Below are 18152 nucleotides of genomic sequence, written 5' to 3'. Positions count from 1 at the left end.
GGTAACACTGTTGTTTTTTTTTCGGGTCGAAATTTTGAATTTCGATATCTCAGCTCTGGAAGGGTCTAGAGCCTCCATTTTTGCACTCAGGTCAAAGTCTCACAGCCCTCTATCATAATCCAGAGTTTTGAGAAGATTGGAGAAACTTAATTTTTCGCCCGAAAACGAAAAAAAACGAAAGGGGTAACACTGTCCTTTTTTATTTCGGGTCGAAATTTTGAATTTTGATATCTCAGCTCTGGAAGGGTCTAGAGCCTCCATTTTCGCACTCAGGTCAAAGTCTCACAGCCCTCTATCATAATCCAGAGTTTTGAGAAGATTGGAGAAACTTAATTTTTCGCCCAAAAACTAAAAAAAACGAAAGGGGTAACACTGTCGTTTTTTTTCGGGTCGAAATTTTGAATTTCGATATCTCAGCTCTGGAAGGGTCTAGAGCCTACATTTTTGCACCCAGGTCAAAGTCTCACAGCCCTCTATCATAATCCAGAGTTTTGAGAAGATTGGAGAAACTTAATTTTTCGCCCGAAAACGAAAAAAAACGAAAGGGGTAACACTGTCGTTTTTTTTTCGGGTCGAAATTTTGAATTTCGATATCTCAGCTCTGGAAGGGTCTAGAGCCTCCATTTTTGCACTCAGGTCAAAGTCTCGTGGCCCTCTATCATAATCCAGAGTTTTGAGAAGATTGGAGAAACTTAATTTTTCGCCCGAAAACGAAAAAAAACGAAAGGGGTAACACTGTCGTTTTTTTTTCAGGTCGAAATTTAGAATTTTGATATCTCAGCTCTGGAAGGGTCTAGAGCCTCCATTTTTGCACTCAGGTCAAAGTCTCACAGCCCTCTATCATAATCCAGAGTTTTGAGAAGATTGGAGAAACTTAATTTTTCGCCCGAAAATGAAAAAAAACGAAAGGGGTAACACTGTCGGGTTTTTTTTCAGGTCGAAATTTTGAATTTTGATATCTCAGCTCTGGAAGGGTCTAGAGCCTCCATTTTTGCACTCAGGTCAAAGTCTCACAGCCCTCTATCATAATCCAGAGTTTTGAGAAGATTGGAGAAACTTAATTTTTCGCCCGAAAACGAAAAAAAACGAAAGGGGTAACACTGTTGTTTTTTTTTCGGGTCGAAATTTTGAATTTCGATATCTCAGCTCTGGAAGGGTCTAGAGCCTCCATTTTTGCACTCAGGTCAAAGTCTCACAGCCCTCTATCATAATCCAGAGTTTTGAGAAGATTGGAGAAACTTAATTTTTCGCCCAAAAACTAAAAAAAACGAAAGGGGTAACACTGTCGTTTTTTTTCGGGTCGAAATTTTGAATTTCGATATCTCAGCTCTGGAAGGGTCTAGAGCCTACATTTTTGCACCCAGGTCAAAGTCTCACAGCCCTCTATCATAATCCAGAGTTTTGAGAAGATTGGAGAAACTTAATTTTTCGCCCGAAAACGAAAAAAAACGAAAGGGGTAACACTGTCGTTTTTTTTTCGGGTCGAAATTTTGAATTTCGATATCTCAGCTCTGGAAGGGTCTAGAGCCTCCATTTTTGCACTCAGGTCAAAGTCTCACAGCCCTCTATCATAATCCAGAGTTTTGAGAAGATTGGAGAAACTTAATTTTTCGCCCGAAAACGAAAAAAAACGAAAGGGGTAACACTGTCCTTTTTTATTTCGGGTCGAAATTTTGAATTTTGATATCTCAGCTCTGGAAGGGTCTAGAGCCTCCATTTTCGCACTCAGGTCAAAGTCTCACAGCCCTCTATCATAATCCAGAGTTTTGAGAAGATTGGAGAAACTTAATTTTTCGCCCAAAAACTAAAAAAAACGAAAGGGGTAACACTGTCGTTTTTTTTCGGGTCGAAATTTTGAATTTCGATATCTCAGCTCTGGAAGGGTCTAGAGCCTACATTTTTGCACCCAGGTCAAAGTCTCACAGCCCTCTATCATAATCCAGAGTTTTGAGAAGATTGGAGAAACTTAATTTTTCGCCCGAAAACGAAAAAAAACGAAAGGGGTAACACTGTCGTTTTTTTTTCGGGTCGAAATTTTGAATTTCGATATCTCAGCTCTGGAAGGGTCTAGAGCCTCCATTTTTGCACTCAGGTCAAAGTCTCGTGGCCCTCTATCATAATCCAGAGTTTTGAGAAGATTGGAGAAACTTAATTTTTCGCCCGAAAACGAAAAAAAACGAAAGGGGTAACACTGTCGTTTTTTTTTCAGGTCGAAATTTAGAATTTTGATATCTCAGCTCTGGAAGGGTCTAGAGCCTCCATTTTTGCACTCAGGTCAAAGTCTCACAGCCCTCTATCATAATCCAGAGTTTTGAGAAGATTGGAGAAACTTAATTTTTCGCCCGAAAATGAAAAAAAACGAAAGGGGTAACACTGTCGGGTTTTTTTTCAGGTCGAAATTTTGAATTTTGATATCTCAGCTCTGGAAGGGTCTAGAGCCTCCATTTTTGCACTCAGGTCAAAGTCTCACAGCCCTCTATCATAATCCAGAGTTTTGAGAAGATTGGAGAAACTTAATTTTTCGCCCGAAAACGAAAAAAAACGAAAGGGGTAACACTGTTGTTTTTTTTTCGGGTCGAAATTTTGAATTTCGATATCTCAGCTCTGGAAGGGTCTAGAGCCTCCATTTTTGCACTCAGGTCAAAGTCTCACAGCCCTCTATCATAATCCAGAGTTTTGAGAAGATTGGAGAAACTTAATTTTTCGCCCAAAAACTAAAAAAAACGAAAGGGGTAACACTGTCGTTTTTTTTCGGGTCGAAATTTTGAATTTCGATATCTCAGCTCTGGAAGGGTCTAGAGCCTACATTTTTGCACCCAGGTCAAAGTCTCACAGCCCTCTATCATAATCCAGAGTTTTGAGAAGATTGGAGAAACTTAATTTTTCGCCCGAAAACGAAAAAAAACGAAAGGGGTAACACTGTCGTTTTTTTTTCGGGTCGAAATTTTGAATTTCGATATCTCAGCTCTGGAAGGGTCTAGAGCCTCCATTTTTGCACTCAGGTCAAAGTCTCGTGGCCCTCTATCATAATCCAGAGTTTTGAGAAGATTGGAGAAACTTAATTTTTCGCCCGAAAACGAAAAAAAACGAAAGGGGTAACACTGTCGTTTTTTTTTCGGGTCGAAATTTTGAATTTTGATATCTCAGCTCTGGAAGGGTCTAGAGCCTCCATTTTTGCACTCAGGTCAAAGTCTCACGGCCCTCTATCATAATCCAGAGTTTTGAGAAGATTGGAGAAACTTAATTTTTCGCCCGAAAATGAAAAAAAACGAAAGGGGTAACACTGTCGGGTTTTTTTTCAGGTCGAAATTTTGAATTTTGATATCTCAGCTCTGGAAGGGTCTAGAGCCTCCATTTTTGCACTCAGGTCAAAGTCTCACAGCCCTCTATCATAATCCAGAGTTTTGAGAAGATTGGAGAAACTTAATTTTTCGCCCGAAAACGAAAAAAAACGAAAGGGGTAACACTGTTGTTTTTTTTTCGGGTCGAAATTTTGAATTTCGATATCTCAGCTCTGGAAGGGTCTAGAGCCTCCATTTTTGCACTCAGGTCAAAGTCTCACAGCCCTCTATCATAATCCAGAGTTTTGAGAAGATTGGAGAAACTTAATTTTTCGCCCGAAAACGAAAAAAAACGAAAGGGGTAACACTGTCGTTTTTTTTCGGGTCGAAATTTTGAATTTCGATATCTCAGCTCTGGAAGGGTCTAGAGCCTACATTTTTGCACCCAGGTCAAAGTCTCACAGCCCTCTATCATAATCCAGAGTTTTGAGAAGATTGGAGAAACTTAATTTTTCGCCCGAAAACGAAAAAAAACGAAAGGGGTAACACTGTCGTTTTTTTTCAGGTCGAAATTTTGAATTTCGATATCTCAGCTCTGGAAGGGTCTAGAGCCTACATTTTTGCACCCAGGTCAAAGTCTCACAGCCCTCTATCATAATCCAGAGTTTTGAGAAGATTGGAGAAACTTAATTTTTCGCCCGAAAACGAAAAAAAACGAAAGGGGTAACACTGTCGTTTTTTTTTCGGGTCGAAATTTTGAATTTCGATATCTCAGCTCTGGAAGGGTCTAGAGCCTCCATTTTTGCACTCAGGTCAAAGTCTCGTGGCCCTCTATCATAATCCAGAGTTTTGAGAAGATTGGAGAAACTTAATTTTTCGCCCGAAAACGAAAAAAAACGAAAGGGGTAACACTGTCGTTTTTTTTTCAGGTCGAAATTTTGAATTTTGATATCTCAGCTCTGGAAGGGTCTAGAGCCTCCATTTTTGCACTCAGGTCAAAGTCTCACAGCCCTCTATCATAATCCAGAGTTTTGAGAAGATTGGAGAAACTTAATTTTTCGCCCGAAAATGAAAAAAAACGAAAGGGGTAACACTGTCGGGTTTTTTTTCAGGTCGAAATTTTGAATTTTGATATCTCAGCTCTGGAAGGGTCTAGAGCCTCCATTTTTGCACTCAGGTCAAAGTCTCACAGCCCTCTATCATAATCCAGAGTTTTGAGAAGATTGGAGAAACTTAATTTTTCGCCCGAAAACGAAAAAAAACGAAAGGGGTAACACTGTTGTTTTTTTTTCGGGTCGAAATTTTGAATTTCGATATCTCAGCTCTGGAAGGGTCTAGAGCCTCCATTTTTGCACTCAGGTCAAAGTCTCACAGCCCTCTATCATAATCCAGAGTTTTGAGAAGATTTGAGAAACTTAATTTTTCGCCCGAAAACGAAAAAAAACGAAAGGGGTAACACTGTCGTTTTTTTTTCAGGTCGAAATTTTGAATTTTGATATCTCAGCTCTGGAAGGGTCTACATCCTCAATTTTTGCACTCAGGTCAAAGTCTCACAGCCCTCTATCATAATCCAGAGTTTTGAGAAGATTGGAGAAACTTAATTTTTCGCCCGAAAACGAAAAAAACGAAAGGGGTAACACTGTCGTTTTTTTTTCGGGTCGAAATTTTGAATTTCGATATTTCACCTCTGGAAGGGTCTAGAGCCTCCATTTTTGCACTCAGGTCAAAGTCTCGTGGCCCTCTATCATAATCCAGAGTTTTGAGAAGATTTGAGAAACTTAATTTTTCGCCCGAAAACGAAAAAAAACGAAAGGGGTAACACTGTCGTTTTTTTTTCGGGTCGAAATTTTGAATTTTGATATCTCAGCTCTGGAAGGGTCTAGAGCCTCCATTTTTGCACTCAGGTCAAAGTCTCACAGCCCTCTATCATAATCCAGGGTTTTGAGAAGATTGGAGAAACTTAATTTTTCGCCAGAAAACGAAAAAAAACGAAAGGGGTAACACTGTCGTTTTTTTTTCAGGTCGAAATTTTGAATTTTGATATCTCAGCTCTGGAAGGGTCTAGAGCCTCCATCTTTGCACTCAGGTCAAAGTCTCACAGCCCTCTATCATAATCCAGAGTTTTGAGAAGATTGGAGGAACTTAATTTTTCGCCCGAAAATGAAAAAAAACGAAAGGGGTAACACTGTCGTTTTTTTTTCAGGTCGAAATTTTTAATTTTGATATCTCAGCTCTGGAAGGGTCTAGAGCCTCCATTTTTGCACTCAGGTCAAAGTCTCACAGCCCTCTATCATAATCCAGAGTTTTGAGAAGATTGGAGAAACTTAATTTTTCGCCCGAAAACGAAAAAAAACGAAAGGGGTAACACTGTCGGTTTTTTTTCGGGTCGAAATTTTGAATTTTGATATCTCAGCTCTGGAAGGGTCTAGAGCCTCCATTTTTGCACTCAGGTCAAAGTCTCACAGCCCTCTATCATAATCCAGAGTTTTGAGAAGATTGGAGAAACTTAATTTTTCGCCCAAAAACTAAAAAAAAAACGAAAGGGGTAACACTGTCGTTTTTTTTCGGGTCGAAATTTTGAATTTCGATATCTCAGCTCTGGAAGGGTCTAGAGCCTCCATTTTTGCACCCAGGTCAAAGTCTCACAGCCCTCTATCATAATCCAGAGTTTTGAGAAGATTGGAGAAACTTAATTTTTCGCCCGAAAACGAAAAAAAACGAAAGGGGTAACACTGACGTTTTTTTTTCGGGTCGAAATTTTGAATTTCGATATATCTCAGCTCTGGAAGGGTCTAGAGCCTCCATTTTTGCACTCAGGTCAAAGTCTCGTGGCCCTCTATCATAATCCAGAGTTTTGAGAAGATTTGAGAAACTTAATTTTTCGCCCGAAAACGAAAAAAAAACGAAAGGGGTAACACTGTCGTTTTTTTTTCGGGTCGAAATTTTGAATTTTGATATCTCAGCTCTGGAAGGGTCTAGAGCCTCCATTTTTGCACTCAGGTCAAAGTCTCACAGCCCTCTATCATAATCCAGAGTTTTGAGAAGATTGGAGAAACTTAATTTTTCGCCTGAAAATGAAAAAAAACGAAAGGGGTAACACTGTCGTTTTTTTTTTCAGGTCGAATTTTTGAATTTCGATATCTCAGCTCTGGAAGGGTCTAGAGCCTCCATTTTTGCACTCAGGTCAAAGTCTCACAGCCCTCTATCATAATCCAGAGTTTTGAGAAGATTGGAGAAACTTAATTTTTCGCCCGAAAATGAAAAAAAACGAAAGGGGTAACACTGTCGGTTTTTTTTTCAGGTCGAAATTTTGAATTTTGATATCTCAGCTCTGGAAGGGTCTAGAGCCTCCATTTTTGCACTCAGGTCAAAGTCTCACAGCCCTCTATCATAATCCAGAGTTTTGAGAAGATTGGAGAAACTTAATTTTTCGCCCGAAAACGAAAAAAAACGAAAGGGGTAACACTGTCGTTTTTTTTTCGGGTCGAAATTTTGAATTTTGATATCTCAGCTCTGGAAGGGTCTAGAGCCTCCATTTTTGCACTCAGGTCAAAGTCTCACAGCCCTCTATCATAATCCAGAGTTTTGAGAAGATTGGAGAAACTTAATTTTTCGCCCAAAAACTAAAAAAAAAACGAAAGGGGTAACACTGTCGTTTTTTTCGGGTCGAAATTTTGAATTTCGATATCTCAGCTCTGGAAGGGTCTAGAGCCTCCATTTTTGCACCCAGGTCAAAGTCTCACAGCCCTCTATCATAATCCAGAGTTTTGAGAAGATTGGAGAAACTTAATTTTTCGCCCGAAAACGAAAAAAAACGAAAGGGGTAACACTGATGGTTTTTTTTCGGGTCGAAATTTTGAATTTCGATATCTCAGCTCTGGAAGGGTCTAGAGCCTCCATTTTTGCACTCAGGTCAAAGTCTCGTGGCCCTCTATCATAATCCAGAGTTTTGAGAAGATTTGAGAAACTTAATTTTTCGCCCGAAAACGAAAAAAAACGAAAGGGGTAACACTGTCGTTTTTTTTTCGGGTCGAAATTTTGAATTTTGATATCTCAGCTCTGGAAGGGTCTAGAGCCTCCATTTTTGCACTCAGGTCAAAGTCTCACAGCCCTCTATCATAATCCAGAGTTTTGAGAAGATTGGAGAAACTTAATTTTTCGCCCGAAAATGAAAAAAAACGAAAGGGGTAACACTGTCGTTTTTTTTTTCAGGTCGAATTTTTGAATTTCGATATCTCAGCTCTGGAAGGGTCTAGAGCCTCCATTTTTGCACTCAGGTCAAAGTCTCACAGCCCTCTATCATAATCCAGAGTTTTGAGAAGATTGGAGAAACTTAATTTTTCGCCCGAAAATGAAAAAAAACGAAAGGGGTAACACTGTCGTTTTTTTTTCGGGTCGAAATTTTGAATTTCGATATCTCAGCTCTGGAAGGGTCTAGAGCCTCCATTTTTGCACTCAGGTCAAAGTCTCACAGCCCTCTATCATAATCCAGAGTTTTGAGAAGATTTGAGAAACTTAATTTTTCGCCCGAAAACGAAAAAAAACGAAAGGGGTAACACTGTCGTTTTTTTTTCGGGTCGAAATTTTGAATTTCGATATCTCAGCTCTGGAAGGGTCTAGAGCCTCCATTTTTGCACTCAGGTCAAAGTCTCACAGCCCTCTATCATAATCCAGAGTTTTGAGAAGATTGGAGAAACTTAATTTTTCGCCCGAAAACGAAAAAAACGAAAGGGGTAACACTGTCGTTTTTTTTTTCAGGTCGAAATTTTGAATTTTGATCTCAGCTCTGGAAGGGTCTACATCCTCAATTTTTGCACTCAGGTCAAAGTCTCACAGCCCTCTATCATAATCCAGAGTTTTGAGAAGATTGGAGAAACTTAATTTTTCGCCCGAAAATGAAAAAAAACGAAAGGGGTAACACTGTCGTTTTTTTTTTCGGGTCGAAATTTTGAATTTCGATATTTCACCTCTGGAAGGGTCTAGAGCCTCCATTTTTGCACTCAGGTCAAAGTCTCACAGCCCTCTATCATAATCCAGAGTTTTGAGAAGATTGGAGAAACGTAATTTTTCGCCCGAAAACGGAAAAAAACGAAAGGGGTAACACTGTCGTTTTTTTTTCGGGTCGAAATTTTGAATTTCGATATCTCAGCTCTGGAAGGGTCTAGAGCCTCCATTTTTGCACTCAGGTCAAAGTCTCACAGCCCTCTATCATAATCCAGAGTTTTGAGAAGATTGGAGAACCTTAATTTTTCGCCCGAAAATGAAAAAAAACGAAAGGGGTAACACTGTCGTTTTTTTTTCGGTTCGAAATTTTGAATTTTGATATCTCAGCTCTGGAAGGGTCTAGAGCCTCCATTTTTGCACTCAGGTCAAAGTCTCACAGCCCTCTATCATAATCCAGAGTTTTGAGAAGATTGGAGAAACTTTATTTTTCGCCCGAAAACGAAAAAAAACGAAAGGGGTAACACTGTCGTTTTTTTTTTTGGGTCGAAATTTTGAATTTCGATATCTCAGCTCTGGAAGGGTCTAGAGCCTCCATTTTTGCACTCAGGTCAAAGTCTCGTGGCCATCTATCATAATTCAGAGTTTTGAGAAGATTGGAGAACCTTAATTTTTCGCCCGAAAATGAAAAAAAACGAAAGGGGTAACACTGTCGTTTTTTTTTCGGTTCGAAATTTTGAATTTCGATATCTCAGCTCTGGAAGGGTCTAGAGCCTCCATTTTTGCACCCAGGTCAAAGTCTCACAGCCCTCTATCATAATCCAGAGTTTTGAGAAGATTGGAGAAACTTAATTTTTCGCCCGAAAATGAAAAAAAACGAAAGGGGTAACACTGTCGTTTTTTTTTTCGGTTTGAAATTTTGAATTTCGATATCTCAGCTCTGGAAGGGTCTAGAGCCTCCATTTTTGCACTCAGGTCAAAGTCTCTTGGCCCTCTATCATAATCCAGAGTTTTGAGAAGATTTGAGAAACTTAATTTTTCGCCCAAAAACGAAAAAAAACGAAAGGGGTAACACTGTCGTTTTTTTCTCGGGTCGAAATTTTGAATTTCGATATCTCAGCTCTGGAAGGGTCTAGAGCCTCCATTTTTGCACTCAGGTCAAAGTCTCGTGGCCATCTATCATAATCCAGAGTTTTGAGAAGATTGGAGAACCTTAATTTTTCGCCCGAAAATGAAAAAAAAACGAAAGGGGTAACACTGTCGTTTTTTTTTTCGGTTCGAAATTTTGAATTTCGATATCTCAGCTCTGGAAGGGTCTAGAGCCTCCATTTTTGCACTCAGGTCAAAGTCTCGTGGCCATCTATCATAATCCAGAGTTTTGAGAAGATTGGAGAAACTTAATTTTTCGCCCGAAAACGAAAAAAAACGAAAGGGGTAACACTGTCGTTTTTTTTTTCGGGTCGAAATTTTGAATTTCGATATCTCAGCTCTGGAAGGGTCTAGAGCCTCCATTTTTGCACTCAGGTCAAAGTCTCGTGGCCATCTATCATAATCCAGAGTTTTGAGAAGATTGGAGAACCTTAATTTTTCGCCCGAAAATGAAAAAAAACGAAAGGGGTAACACTGTCGTTTTTTTTTTCGGTTCGAAATTTTGAATTTCGATATCTCAGCTCTGGAAGGGTCTAGAGCCTCCATTTTTGCACTCAGGTCAAAGTCTCACAGCCCTCTATCATAATCCAGAGTTTTGAGAAGATTGGAGAAACTTAATTTTTCGCCCGAAAATGAAAAAAAACGAAAGGGGTAACACTGTCGTTTTTTTTTTCGGGTCGAAATTTTGAATTTCGATATCTCAGCTCTGGAAGGGTCTAGAGCCTCCATTTTTGCACTCAGGTCAAAGTCTCACGGCCCTCTATCATAATCCAGAGTTTTGAGAAGATTGGAGAAACTTAATTTTTCGCCCGAAAACGAAAAAAAACGAAAGGGGTAACACTGTCGTTTTTTTTTCGGGTCGAAATTTTGAATTTCGATATCTCAGCTCTGGAAGGGTCTAGAGCCTCCATTTTTGCACTCAGGTCAAAGTCTCACAGCCCTCTATCATAATCCAGAGTTTTGAGAAGATTTGAGAAACTTAATTTTTCGCCCAAAAACGAAAAAAAAGAAAGGGGTAACACTGTCGTTTTTTTTTCAGGTCGAAATTTTGAATTTTGATATCTCAGCTCTGGAAGGGTCTAGAGCCTCCATTTTTGCACTCAGGTCAAAGTCTCGTGGCCATCTATCATAATCCAGAGTTTTGAGAAGATTGGAGAAACTTAATTTTTCGCCCGAAAACGAAAAAAAAACGAAAGGGGTAACACTGTCGTTTTTTTTTCGGTTCGAAATTTTGAATTTCGATATCTCAGCTCTGGAAGGGTCTAGAGCCTCCATTTTTGCACTCAGGTCAAAGTCTCACAGCCCTCTATCATAATCCAGAGTTTTGAGAAGATTGGAGAAACTTAATTTTTCGCCCGAAAACGAAAAAAAACGAAAGGGGTAACACTGTCGTTTTTTTTTTCGGTTCGAAATTTTGAATTTCGATATCTCAGCTCTGGAAGGGTCTAGAGCCTCCATTTTTGCACTCAGGTCAAAGTCTCACAGCCCTCTATCATAATCCAGAGTTTTGAGAAGATTGGAGAAACTTAATTTTTCGCCCGAAAATGAAAAAAAACGAAAGGGGTAACACTGTCGTTTTTTTTTTCAGGTCGAAATTTTGAATTTCGATATCTCAGCTCTGGAAGGGTCTAGAGCCTCCATTTTTGCACTCAGGTCAAAGTCTCACAGCCCTCTATCATAATCCAGAGTTTTGAGAAGATTGGAGAAACTTAATTTTTCGCCCGAAAACGAAAAAAACGAAAGGGGTAACACTGTCGTTTTTTTTTTCGGGTCGAAATTTTGAATTTCGATATCTCAGCTCTGGAAGGGTCTAGAGCCTCCATTTTTGCACTCAGGTCAAAGTCTCACAGCCCTCTATCATAATCCAGAGTTTTGAGAAGATTTGAGAAACTTAATTTTTCGCCCGAAAACGAAAAAAAACGAAAGGGGTAACACTGTCGTTTTTTTTTTCGGGTCGAAATTTTGAATTTCAATAACTCACCTCTGGAAGGGTTTAGAGCCTCCATTTTTGCACTCAGGTCAAAGTCTCACAGCCCTCTATCATAATCCAGAGTTTTGAGAAGATTTGAGAAACTTAATTTTTCGCCCAAAAACGAAAAAAACGAAAGGGGTAACACTGTCGTTTTTTTTTCAGGTCGAAATTTTGAATTTTGATATCTCAGCTCTGGAAGGGTCTACATCCTCAATTTTTGCACTCAGGTCAAAGTCTCACAGCCCTCTATCATAATCCAGAGTTTTGAGAAGATTGGAGAAACTTAATTTTTCGCCCGAAAACGAAAAAAAAACGAAAGGGGTAACACTGTCGGTTTTTTTTCGGGTCGAAATTTTTAATTTCGATATTTCCCCTCTGGAAGGGTCTAGAGCCTCCATTTTTGCACTCAGGTCAAAGTCTCGTGGCCCTCCTATCATAATCCAGAGTTTTGAGAAGATTTGAGAAACTTAATTTTTCGCCCGAAAACGAAAAAAAAACGAAAGGGGTAACACTGTCGTTTTTTTTTCGGGTCGAAATTTTGAATTTCGATATCTCAGCTCTGGAAGGGTCTAGAGCCTCCATTTTTGCACTCAGGTCAAAGTCTCACAGCCCTCTATCATAATCCAGAGTTTTGAGAAGATTGGAGAAACTTAATTTTTCGCCCGAAAACGAAAAAAAACGAAAGGGGTAACACTGTCGTTTTTTTTTCAGGTCGAAATTTTGAATTTTGATATCTCAGCTCTGGAAGGGTCTAGAGCCTCCATTTTTGCACTCAGGTCAAAGTCTCACAGCCCTCTATCATAATCCAGAGTTTTGAGAAGATTGGAGAAACTTAATTTTTCGCCCGAAAATGAAAAAAAACGAAAGGGGTAACACTGTCGTTTTTTTTTTCAGGTCGAAATTTTGAATTTTGATATCTCAGCTCTGGAAGGGTCTAGAGCCTCCATTTTTGCACTCAGGTCAAAGTCTCACAGCCCTCTATCATAATCCAGAGTTTTGAGAAGATTGGAGAAACTTAATTTTTCGCCCGAAAACGAAAAAAAACGAAAGGGGTAACACTGTCGTTTTTTTTTTCGGGTCGAAATTTTTAATTTCGATATCTCAGCTCTGGAAGGGTCTAGAGCCTCCATTTTTGCACTCAGGTCAAAGTCTCACAGCCCTCTATCATAATCCAGAGTTTTGAGAAGATTGGAGAACCTTAATTTTTCGCCCGAAAATGAAAAAAAACGAAAGGGGTAACACTGTCGTTTTTTTTTTTCGGTTCGAAATTTTGAATTTCGATATCTCAGCTCTGGAAGGGTCTAGAGCCTCCATTTTTGCACTCAGGTCAAAGTCTCGCAGCCCTCTATCATAATCCAGAGTTTTGAGAAGATTGGAGAAACTTAATTTTTCGCCCGAAAACGAAAAAAAACGAAAGGGGTAACACTGTCGTTTTTTTTTTCGGGTCGAAATTTTGAATTTCGATATCTCAGCTCTGGAAGGGTCTAGAGCCTCCATTTTTGCACTCAGGTCAAAGTCTCGTGGCCATCTATCATAATCCAGAGTTTTGAGAAGATTGGAGAACCTTAAATTTTCGCCCGAAAATGAAAAAAAACGAAAGGGGTAACACTGTCGTTTTTTTTTTCGGTTCGAAATTTTGAATTTCGATATCTCAGCTCTGGAAGGGTCTAGAGCCTCAATTTTTGCACTCAGGTCAAAGTCTCACAGCCCTCTATCATAATCCAGAGTTTTGAGAAGATTGGAGAAACTTAATTTTTCGCCCGAAAACGAAAAAAAACGAAAGGGGTAACACTGTCGTTTTTTTTTTCGGGTCGAAATTTTGAATTTCGATATCTCAGCTCTGGAAGGGCCTATAGAGCCTCCATTTTTGCACTCAGGCCAAAGTCTCGTGGCCATCTATCATAATCCAGAGTTTTGAGAAGATTGGAGAAACTTAATTTTTCGCCCGAAATCGAAAAAAAACGAAAGGGGTAACACTGTCGTTTTTTTTTTTGGGTCGAAATTTTGAATTTCGATATCTCAGCTCTGGAAGGGTCTAGAGCCTCCATTTTTGCACCCAGGTCAAAGTCTCACAGCCCTCTATCATAATCCAGAGTTTTGAGAAGATTGGAGAAACTTAATTTTTCGCCCGAAAATGAAAAAAAACGAAAGGGGTAACACTGTCGTTTTTTTTTCGGTTTGAAATTTTGAATTTCGATATCTCAGCTCTGGAAGGGTCTAGAGCCTCCATTTTTGCACTCAGGTCAAAGTCTCTTGGCCCTCTATCATAATCAAGAGTTTTGAGAAGATTTGAGAAACTTAATTTTTCGCCCAAAAACGAAAAAAAACGAAAGGGGTAACACTGTCGTTTTTTTTCGGGTCGAAATTTTGAATTTCGATATCTCAGCTCTGGAAGGGTCTAGAGCCTCCATTTTTGCACTCAGGTCAAAGTCTCGTGGCCATCTATCATAATCCAGAGTTTTGAGAAGATTGGAGAACCTTAATTTTTCGCCCGAAAATGAAAAAAAAACGAAAGGGGTAACACTGTCGTTTTTTTTTTCGGTTCGAAATTTTGAATTTCGATATCTCAGCTCTGGAAGGGTCTAGAGCCTCCATTTTTGCACTCAGGTCAAAGTCTCGTGGCCCTCTATCATAATCCAAAGTTTTGAGAAGATTGGAGAAACTTATTTTTTCGCCCGAAAACGAAAAAAAACGAAAGGGGTAACACTGTCGTTTTTTTTTCGGGTCGAAATTTTGAATTTCGATATCTCAGCTCTGGAAGGGTCTAGAGCCTCCATTTTTGCACTCAGGTCAAAGTCTCACAGCCCTCTATCATAATCCAGAGTTTTGAGAAGATTGGAGAAACTTCATTTTTCGCCCGAAAATGAAAAAAAAAACGAAAGGGGTAACACTGTCGTTTTTTATTTTGGGTCGAAATTTTGATATCTCAGCTCTGGAAGAGTCTAGAGCCTCCATTTTTGCACTCAGGTCAAAGTCTCACAGCCCTCTATCATAATCCAGAGTTTTAAGAAGATTTGAGAAACTTAATTTTTCGCCCGAAAACGAAAAAAAACGAAAGGGGTAACACTGTCGTTTTTTTTTCGGGTCGACATTTTGAATTTTGATATCTCAGCTCTGGAAGGGTCTAGAGTCTCCATTTTTGCACTCAGGTCAAAGTCTCGTGGCCCTCTATCATAATCCAGAGTTTTGAGAAGATTTGAGAAACTTAATTTTTCCCTTGAAAACAAAAAAAAACGAAAGGGGTAACACTGTCGTTTTTTTTTCGGGTCGAAATTTTGAATTTCGATATCTCAGCTCTGGAAGGGTCTAGAGCCTCCATTTTTGCACTCAGGTCAAAGTCTCACAGCCCTCTATCATAATCCAGAGTTTTGAGAAGATTGGAGAAACTTAATTTTTCGCCCGAAAATGAAAAAAAAACGAAAGGGGTAACACTGTCGTTTTTTTTTTCAGGTCGAAATTTTGAATTTTGATATCTCAGCTCTGGAAGGGTCTAGAGCCTCCATTTTTGCACTCAGGTCAAAGTCTCACAGCCCTCTATCATAATCCAGAGTTTTGAGAAGATTGGAGAAACTTAATTTTTCGCCCGAAAACGAAAAAAACGAAAGGGGTAACACTGTCGTTTTTTTTTTGGGTCGGAATTTTGATATCTCAGCTCTGGAAGGGTCTAGAGCCTCCATTTTTGCACTCAGGTCAAAGTCTCACAGCCCTCTATCATAATTCAGAGTTTTGAGAAGATTGGAGAAACTTAATTTTTCACCCGAAAACGAAAAAAAACGAAAGGGGTAACACTGTCGTTTTTTTTTTCGGGTCGAAATTTAGAATTTCGATATCTCAGCTCTGGAAGGGTCTAGAGCCTCCATTTTTGCACTCAGGTCAAAGTCTCGTGGCCCTCTATCATAATCCAAAGTTTTGAGAAGATTTGAGAAACGTAATTTTTCGCCCGAAAACGAAAAAAAAACGAAAGGGGTAACACTGTCGTTTTTTTTTTCGGGTCGAAATTTTGAATTTCGATATCTCAGCTCTGGAATGGTCTAGAGCCTCCATTTTTGCACTCAGGTCAAAGTCTTGTGGCCCTCTATCAGAATCCAGAGTTTTGAGAAGATTGGAGAAACTTAATTTTTCGCCCAAAAACGAAAAAAACGAAAGGGGTAACACTGTCGTTTTTTTTTTCGGGTCGAAATTTTGAATTTTGATATCTCAGCTCTGGAAGGGTTTACATCCTCAATTTTTGCACTCAGGTCAAAGTCTCACAGCCCTCTATCATAATCCAGAGTTTTGAGAAGATTGGAGAAACTTAATTTTTCGCCCAAAAACGAAAAACAAAACAAAAGGGGTAACACTGTCGTTTTTTTTTCGTGTCGAAATTTTGAATTTTGATATCTCAGCTCTGGAAGGGTCTAGAGCCTCCATTTTTGCACTCAGGTCAAAGTCTCGTGGCCCTCTATCAGAATCCAGAGTTTTGAGAAGATTGGAGAAACTTAAACCGTGACATCTACACGTTTTCCAAAGTGGACCAACCTGATTATTTCACGTCTTGTCGTGATACCGGGTTGTATATCCGGAAGAAATATTTAAATTTTGCTGCAGATCGATGTAAGTTTATCATTTAAACGCGTTTTTAAACATTGTGGTTGGGATACAAATTATTTCAAACTGCTCAGGCACAGTGAGCAGCGGGAGAGAATTCATTTTGTAAATGCTGGTTTTGAGACCATGGTGAACTTGAGACGGTTTTGCACAGCGCACTTGAATCCGACTCTGAGGTCTCAAAGACGCTGCTAATAAAGATGCTGTCGCCATGTGTGTCAATAATGTTAATCAAACATCAGAAAGAAAGTAATTTAACGTTACTGTATTTGAATTACTTTTGCAAAATTAACAAGAATGAATGTTGAATTTGTAGTGAAAACCATGTAGGCTATTGTACATTTGATTACTTTATATAATATAATATTATTCAGTGCTTAAAGTTTTTCATAAGTCGATTTATTGTGCCTTTGTTCTATTTTAATTTGTGACTCTTGTCATCAGTAAGCTTGAGATTATTTTCTGGTGATATTGAAATTGGTCACAATAATTATGAAATTTTAGTCACAATACATTTTGATATGATAAAAAAAATCGTGTTAAAAGTAACATCACTTAACTGTGAAGTATATCATAGATGGATAAAATGACTCGTATAATAATATAACATTTAGCTCATGTAGTTGGTGACCTAAAGTGGTGGGGGGGCCCTGCAGTAACTCATAGCCCCGGGGCCCAGTGAGCTCTTAATACGGCCCTGATGGTGTGGGGGATGTTTTGGCACACTTTTAGGCCCCTTAGTGCCAATTGGGCATCGTTTAAATGCCACGGCCTACCTGAATATTGTTTCTGACCATGTCCATCCCTTTATGGCCACCATAATGCACCATGTCACAAAGCTTGAATCATTTCAAATTGTTTTCTTGAACATGACAATGAGTTGACTGTACTAAAATGGCCCCCACAGTCACCAGATCTTAACCCAATAGAGCATCTTTGGGATGTGGTGGAACGGGAGCTTCGTGCCCTGGATGTGCATCCCACAAATCTCCATCAACTGCAAGATGCTATCCTATCAATATGGGCCAACATTTCTAAAGAATGCTTTCAGCACCTTGTTGAATCAATGCCACATAGAATTAAGGCAGTTCTGAAGGCGAAAGGGGGTCAAACACAATATATGGTGTTCCTAATAATCCTTTAGGTGAGTGTAGTATGATATAGTGAGAATATGAAGTTCAGATTTGAGAAAAAACAAAGAAACAAGCAAACTAAGTCAAATATTCAGTGTGGTGCAGTTGCTGATATTTATGGCTAAATGAAGATGAAATTCTGATAGCTTGTAATGTAAATCAATAATAACAGAATAGAGACTACTTTCCGTTATTGGTATTCAAAGTAATGGGAGTTAATGGAAATGTTTGAAAGCATTCACAGATTACATGATTTGGGACAAACTAATCCTGATAACTATTTAACAAGTGTATGTAAATTGGTATGCAGCTACTATGATTCTCCCTTAATGTAACAAACAATTTTTAATGTTGGTTATGATTATTCTCAAGCATTTTCATAAATGGAGTTTACAATATGGTGTTTTTTTTTATGTCTGCACTGTAAATGGTGCAAGTAGTTTTATTCTGTCTTACCAAGTCTCCAATAACATGGTTGTCTGAGCGCTGAGTGCGGTTGACCCCCAGTATGCCGAACACCACAAACACCATGGCCCCGGTGTCCACTAGAGGGCGCACTGCTGGTTTCCCACACTCTCCTCCACTGCAGGGGTTAAAGCCTGAAGTCCTGGAGATCTTCATCTGGGTGGGAGCTGATCACATAGAAGATGCATCTGATACTTAGCAAAGAAAGGACAACTTTCAAATTGTCATAAAAGAAATGTATCCAGCATCTCCTGTAGAAGTTTGGGGCATATCAAAGGAATATTGATTCAATCACAAAAAAACATGAATCCACTTTTCTTTTTTTCTTTTTTTTTTTGAGAAGCCAACATTTTTTCAAGAAACAGTACATTTTAAATTATTTATCAACTACCCATTGCTCACATAAAACAGATTGTAGATATTTTTTAAGTTACTGTACTTACAAGGTCACTCATCCTCTTTTTCACAAGATCAACCTTGTGAAAAAGAAGTACACTTAAAAATATTTTTTTAATGCAGAAATAATGTTTACCATAATAAAAGTATACATACTTAAATTCATTGCAAACTCAATGCAATGCTTTTGGACACTTATTTGCAAGGTAATTACAATGAAATTCAAAT

At 38.9% G+C, this 18152-nt stretch overlaps 1 protein-coding gene across 1 annotated transcript in view; it reads right to left on the bottom strand.

Moving 5' to 3' along the window:
• disp3 (dispatched RND transporter family member 3) overlaps positions 1-18152 on the bottom strand; it is a 146561-nt gene that overhangs the window by 68120 nt on the left and 60289 nt on the right. Inside the window, exon 15 of the mRNA XM_089119299.1 lies at positions 17520-17695. Coding sequence (XP_088975425.1) covers positions 17520-17695 — 176 coding nt within the window. The remainder of the gene's footprint in view (positions 1-17519; positions 17696-18152) is intronic.

Source organism: Pimephales promelas, chromosome 14 (genome assembly GCF_988280905.1).
Source record: "Pimephales promelas chromosome 14, fPimPro1.hap1.1, whole genome shotgun sequence".
Classification (NCBI taxonomy): domain Eukaryota; kingdom Metazoa; phylum Chordata; class Actinopteri; order Cypriniformes; family Leuciscidae; genus Pimephales; species Pimephales promelas.
The sequence above is the reverse complement of the archived record's forward strand: the minus strand, read 5'-3'. Positions and strand labels throughout refer to the sequence as shown.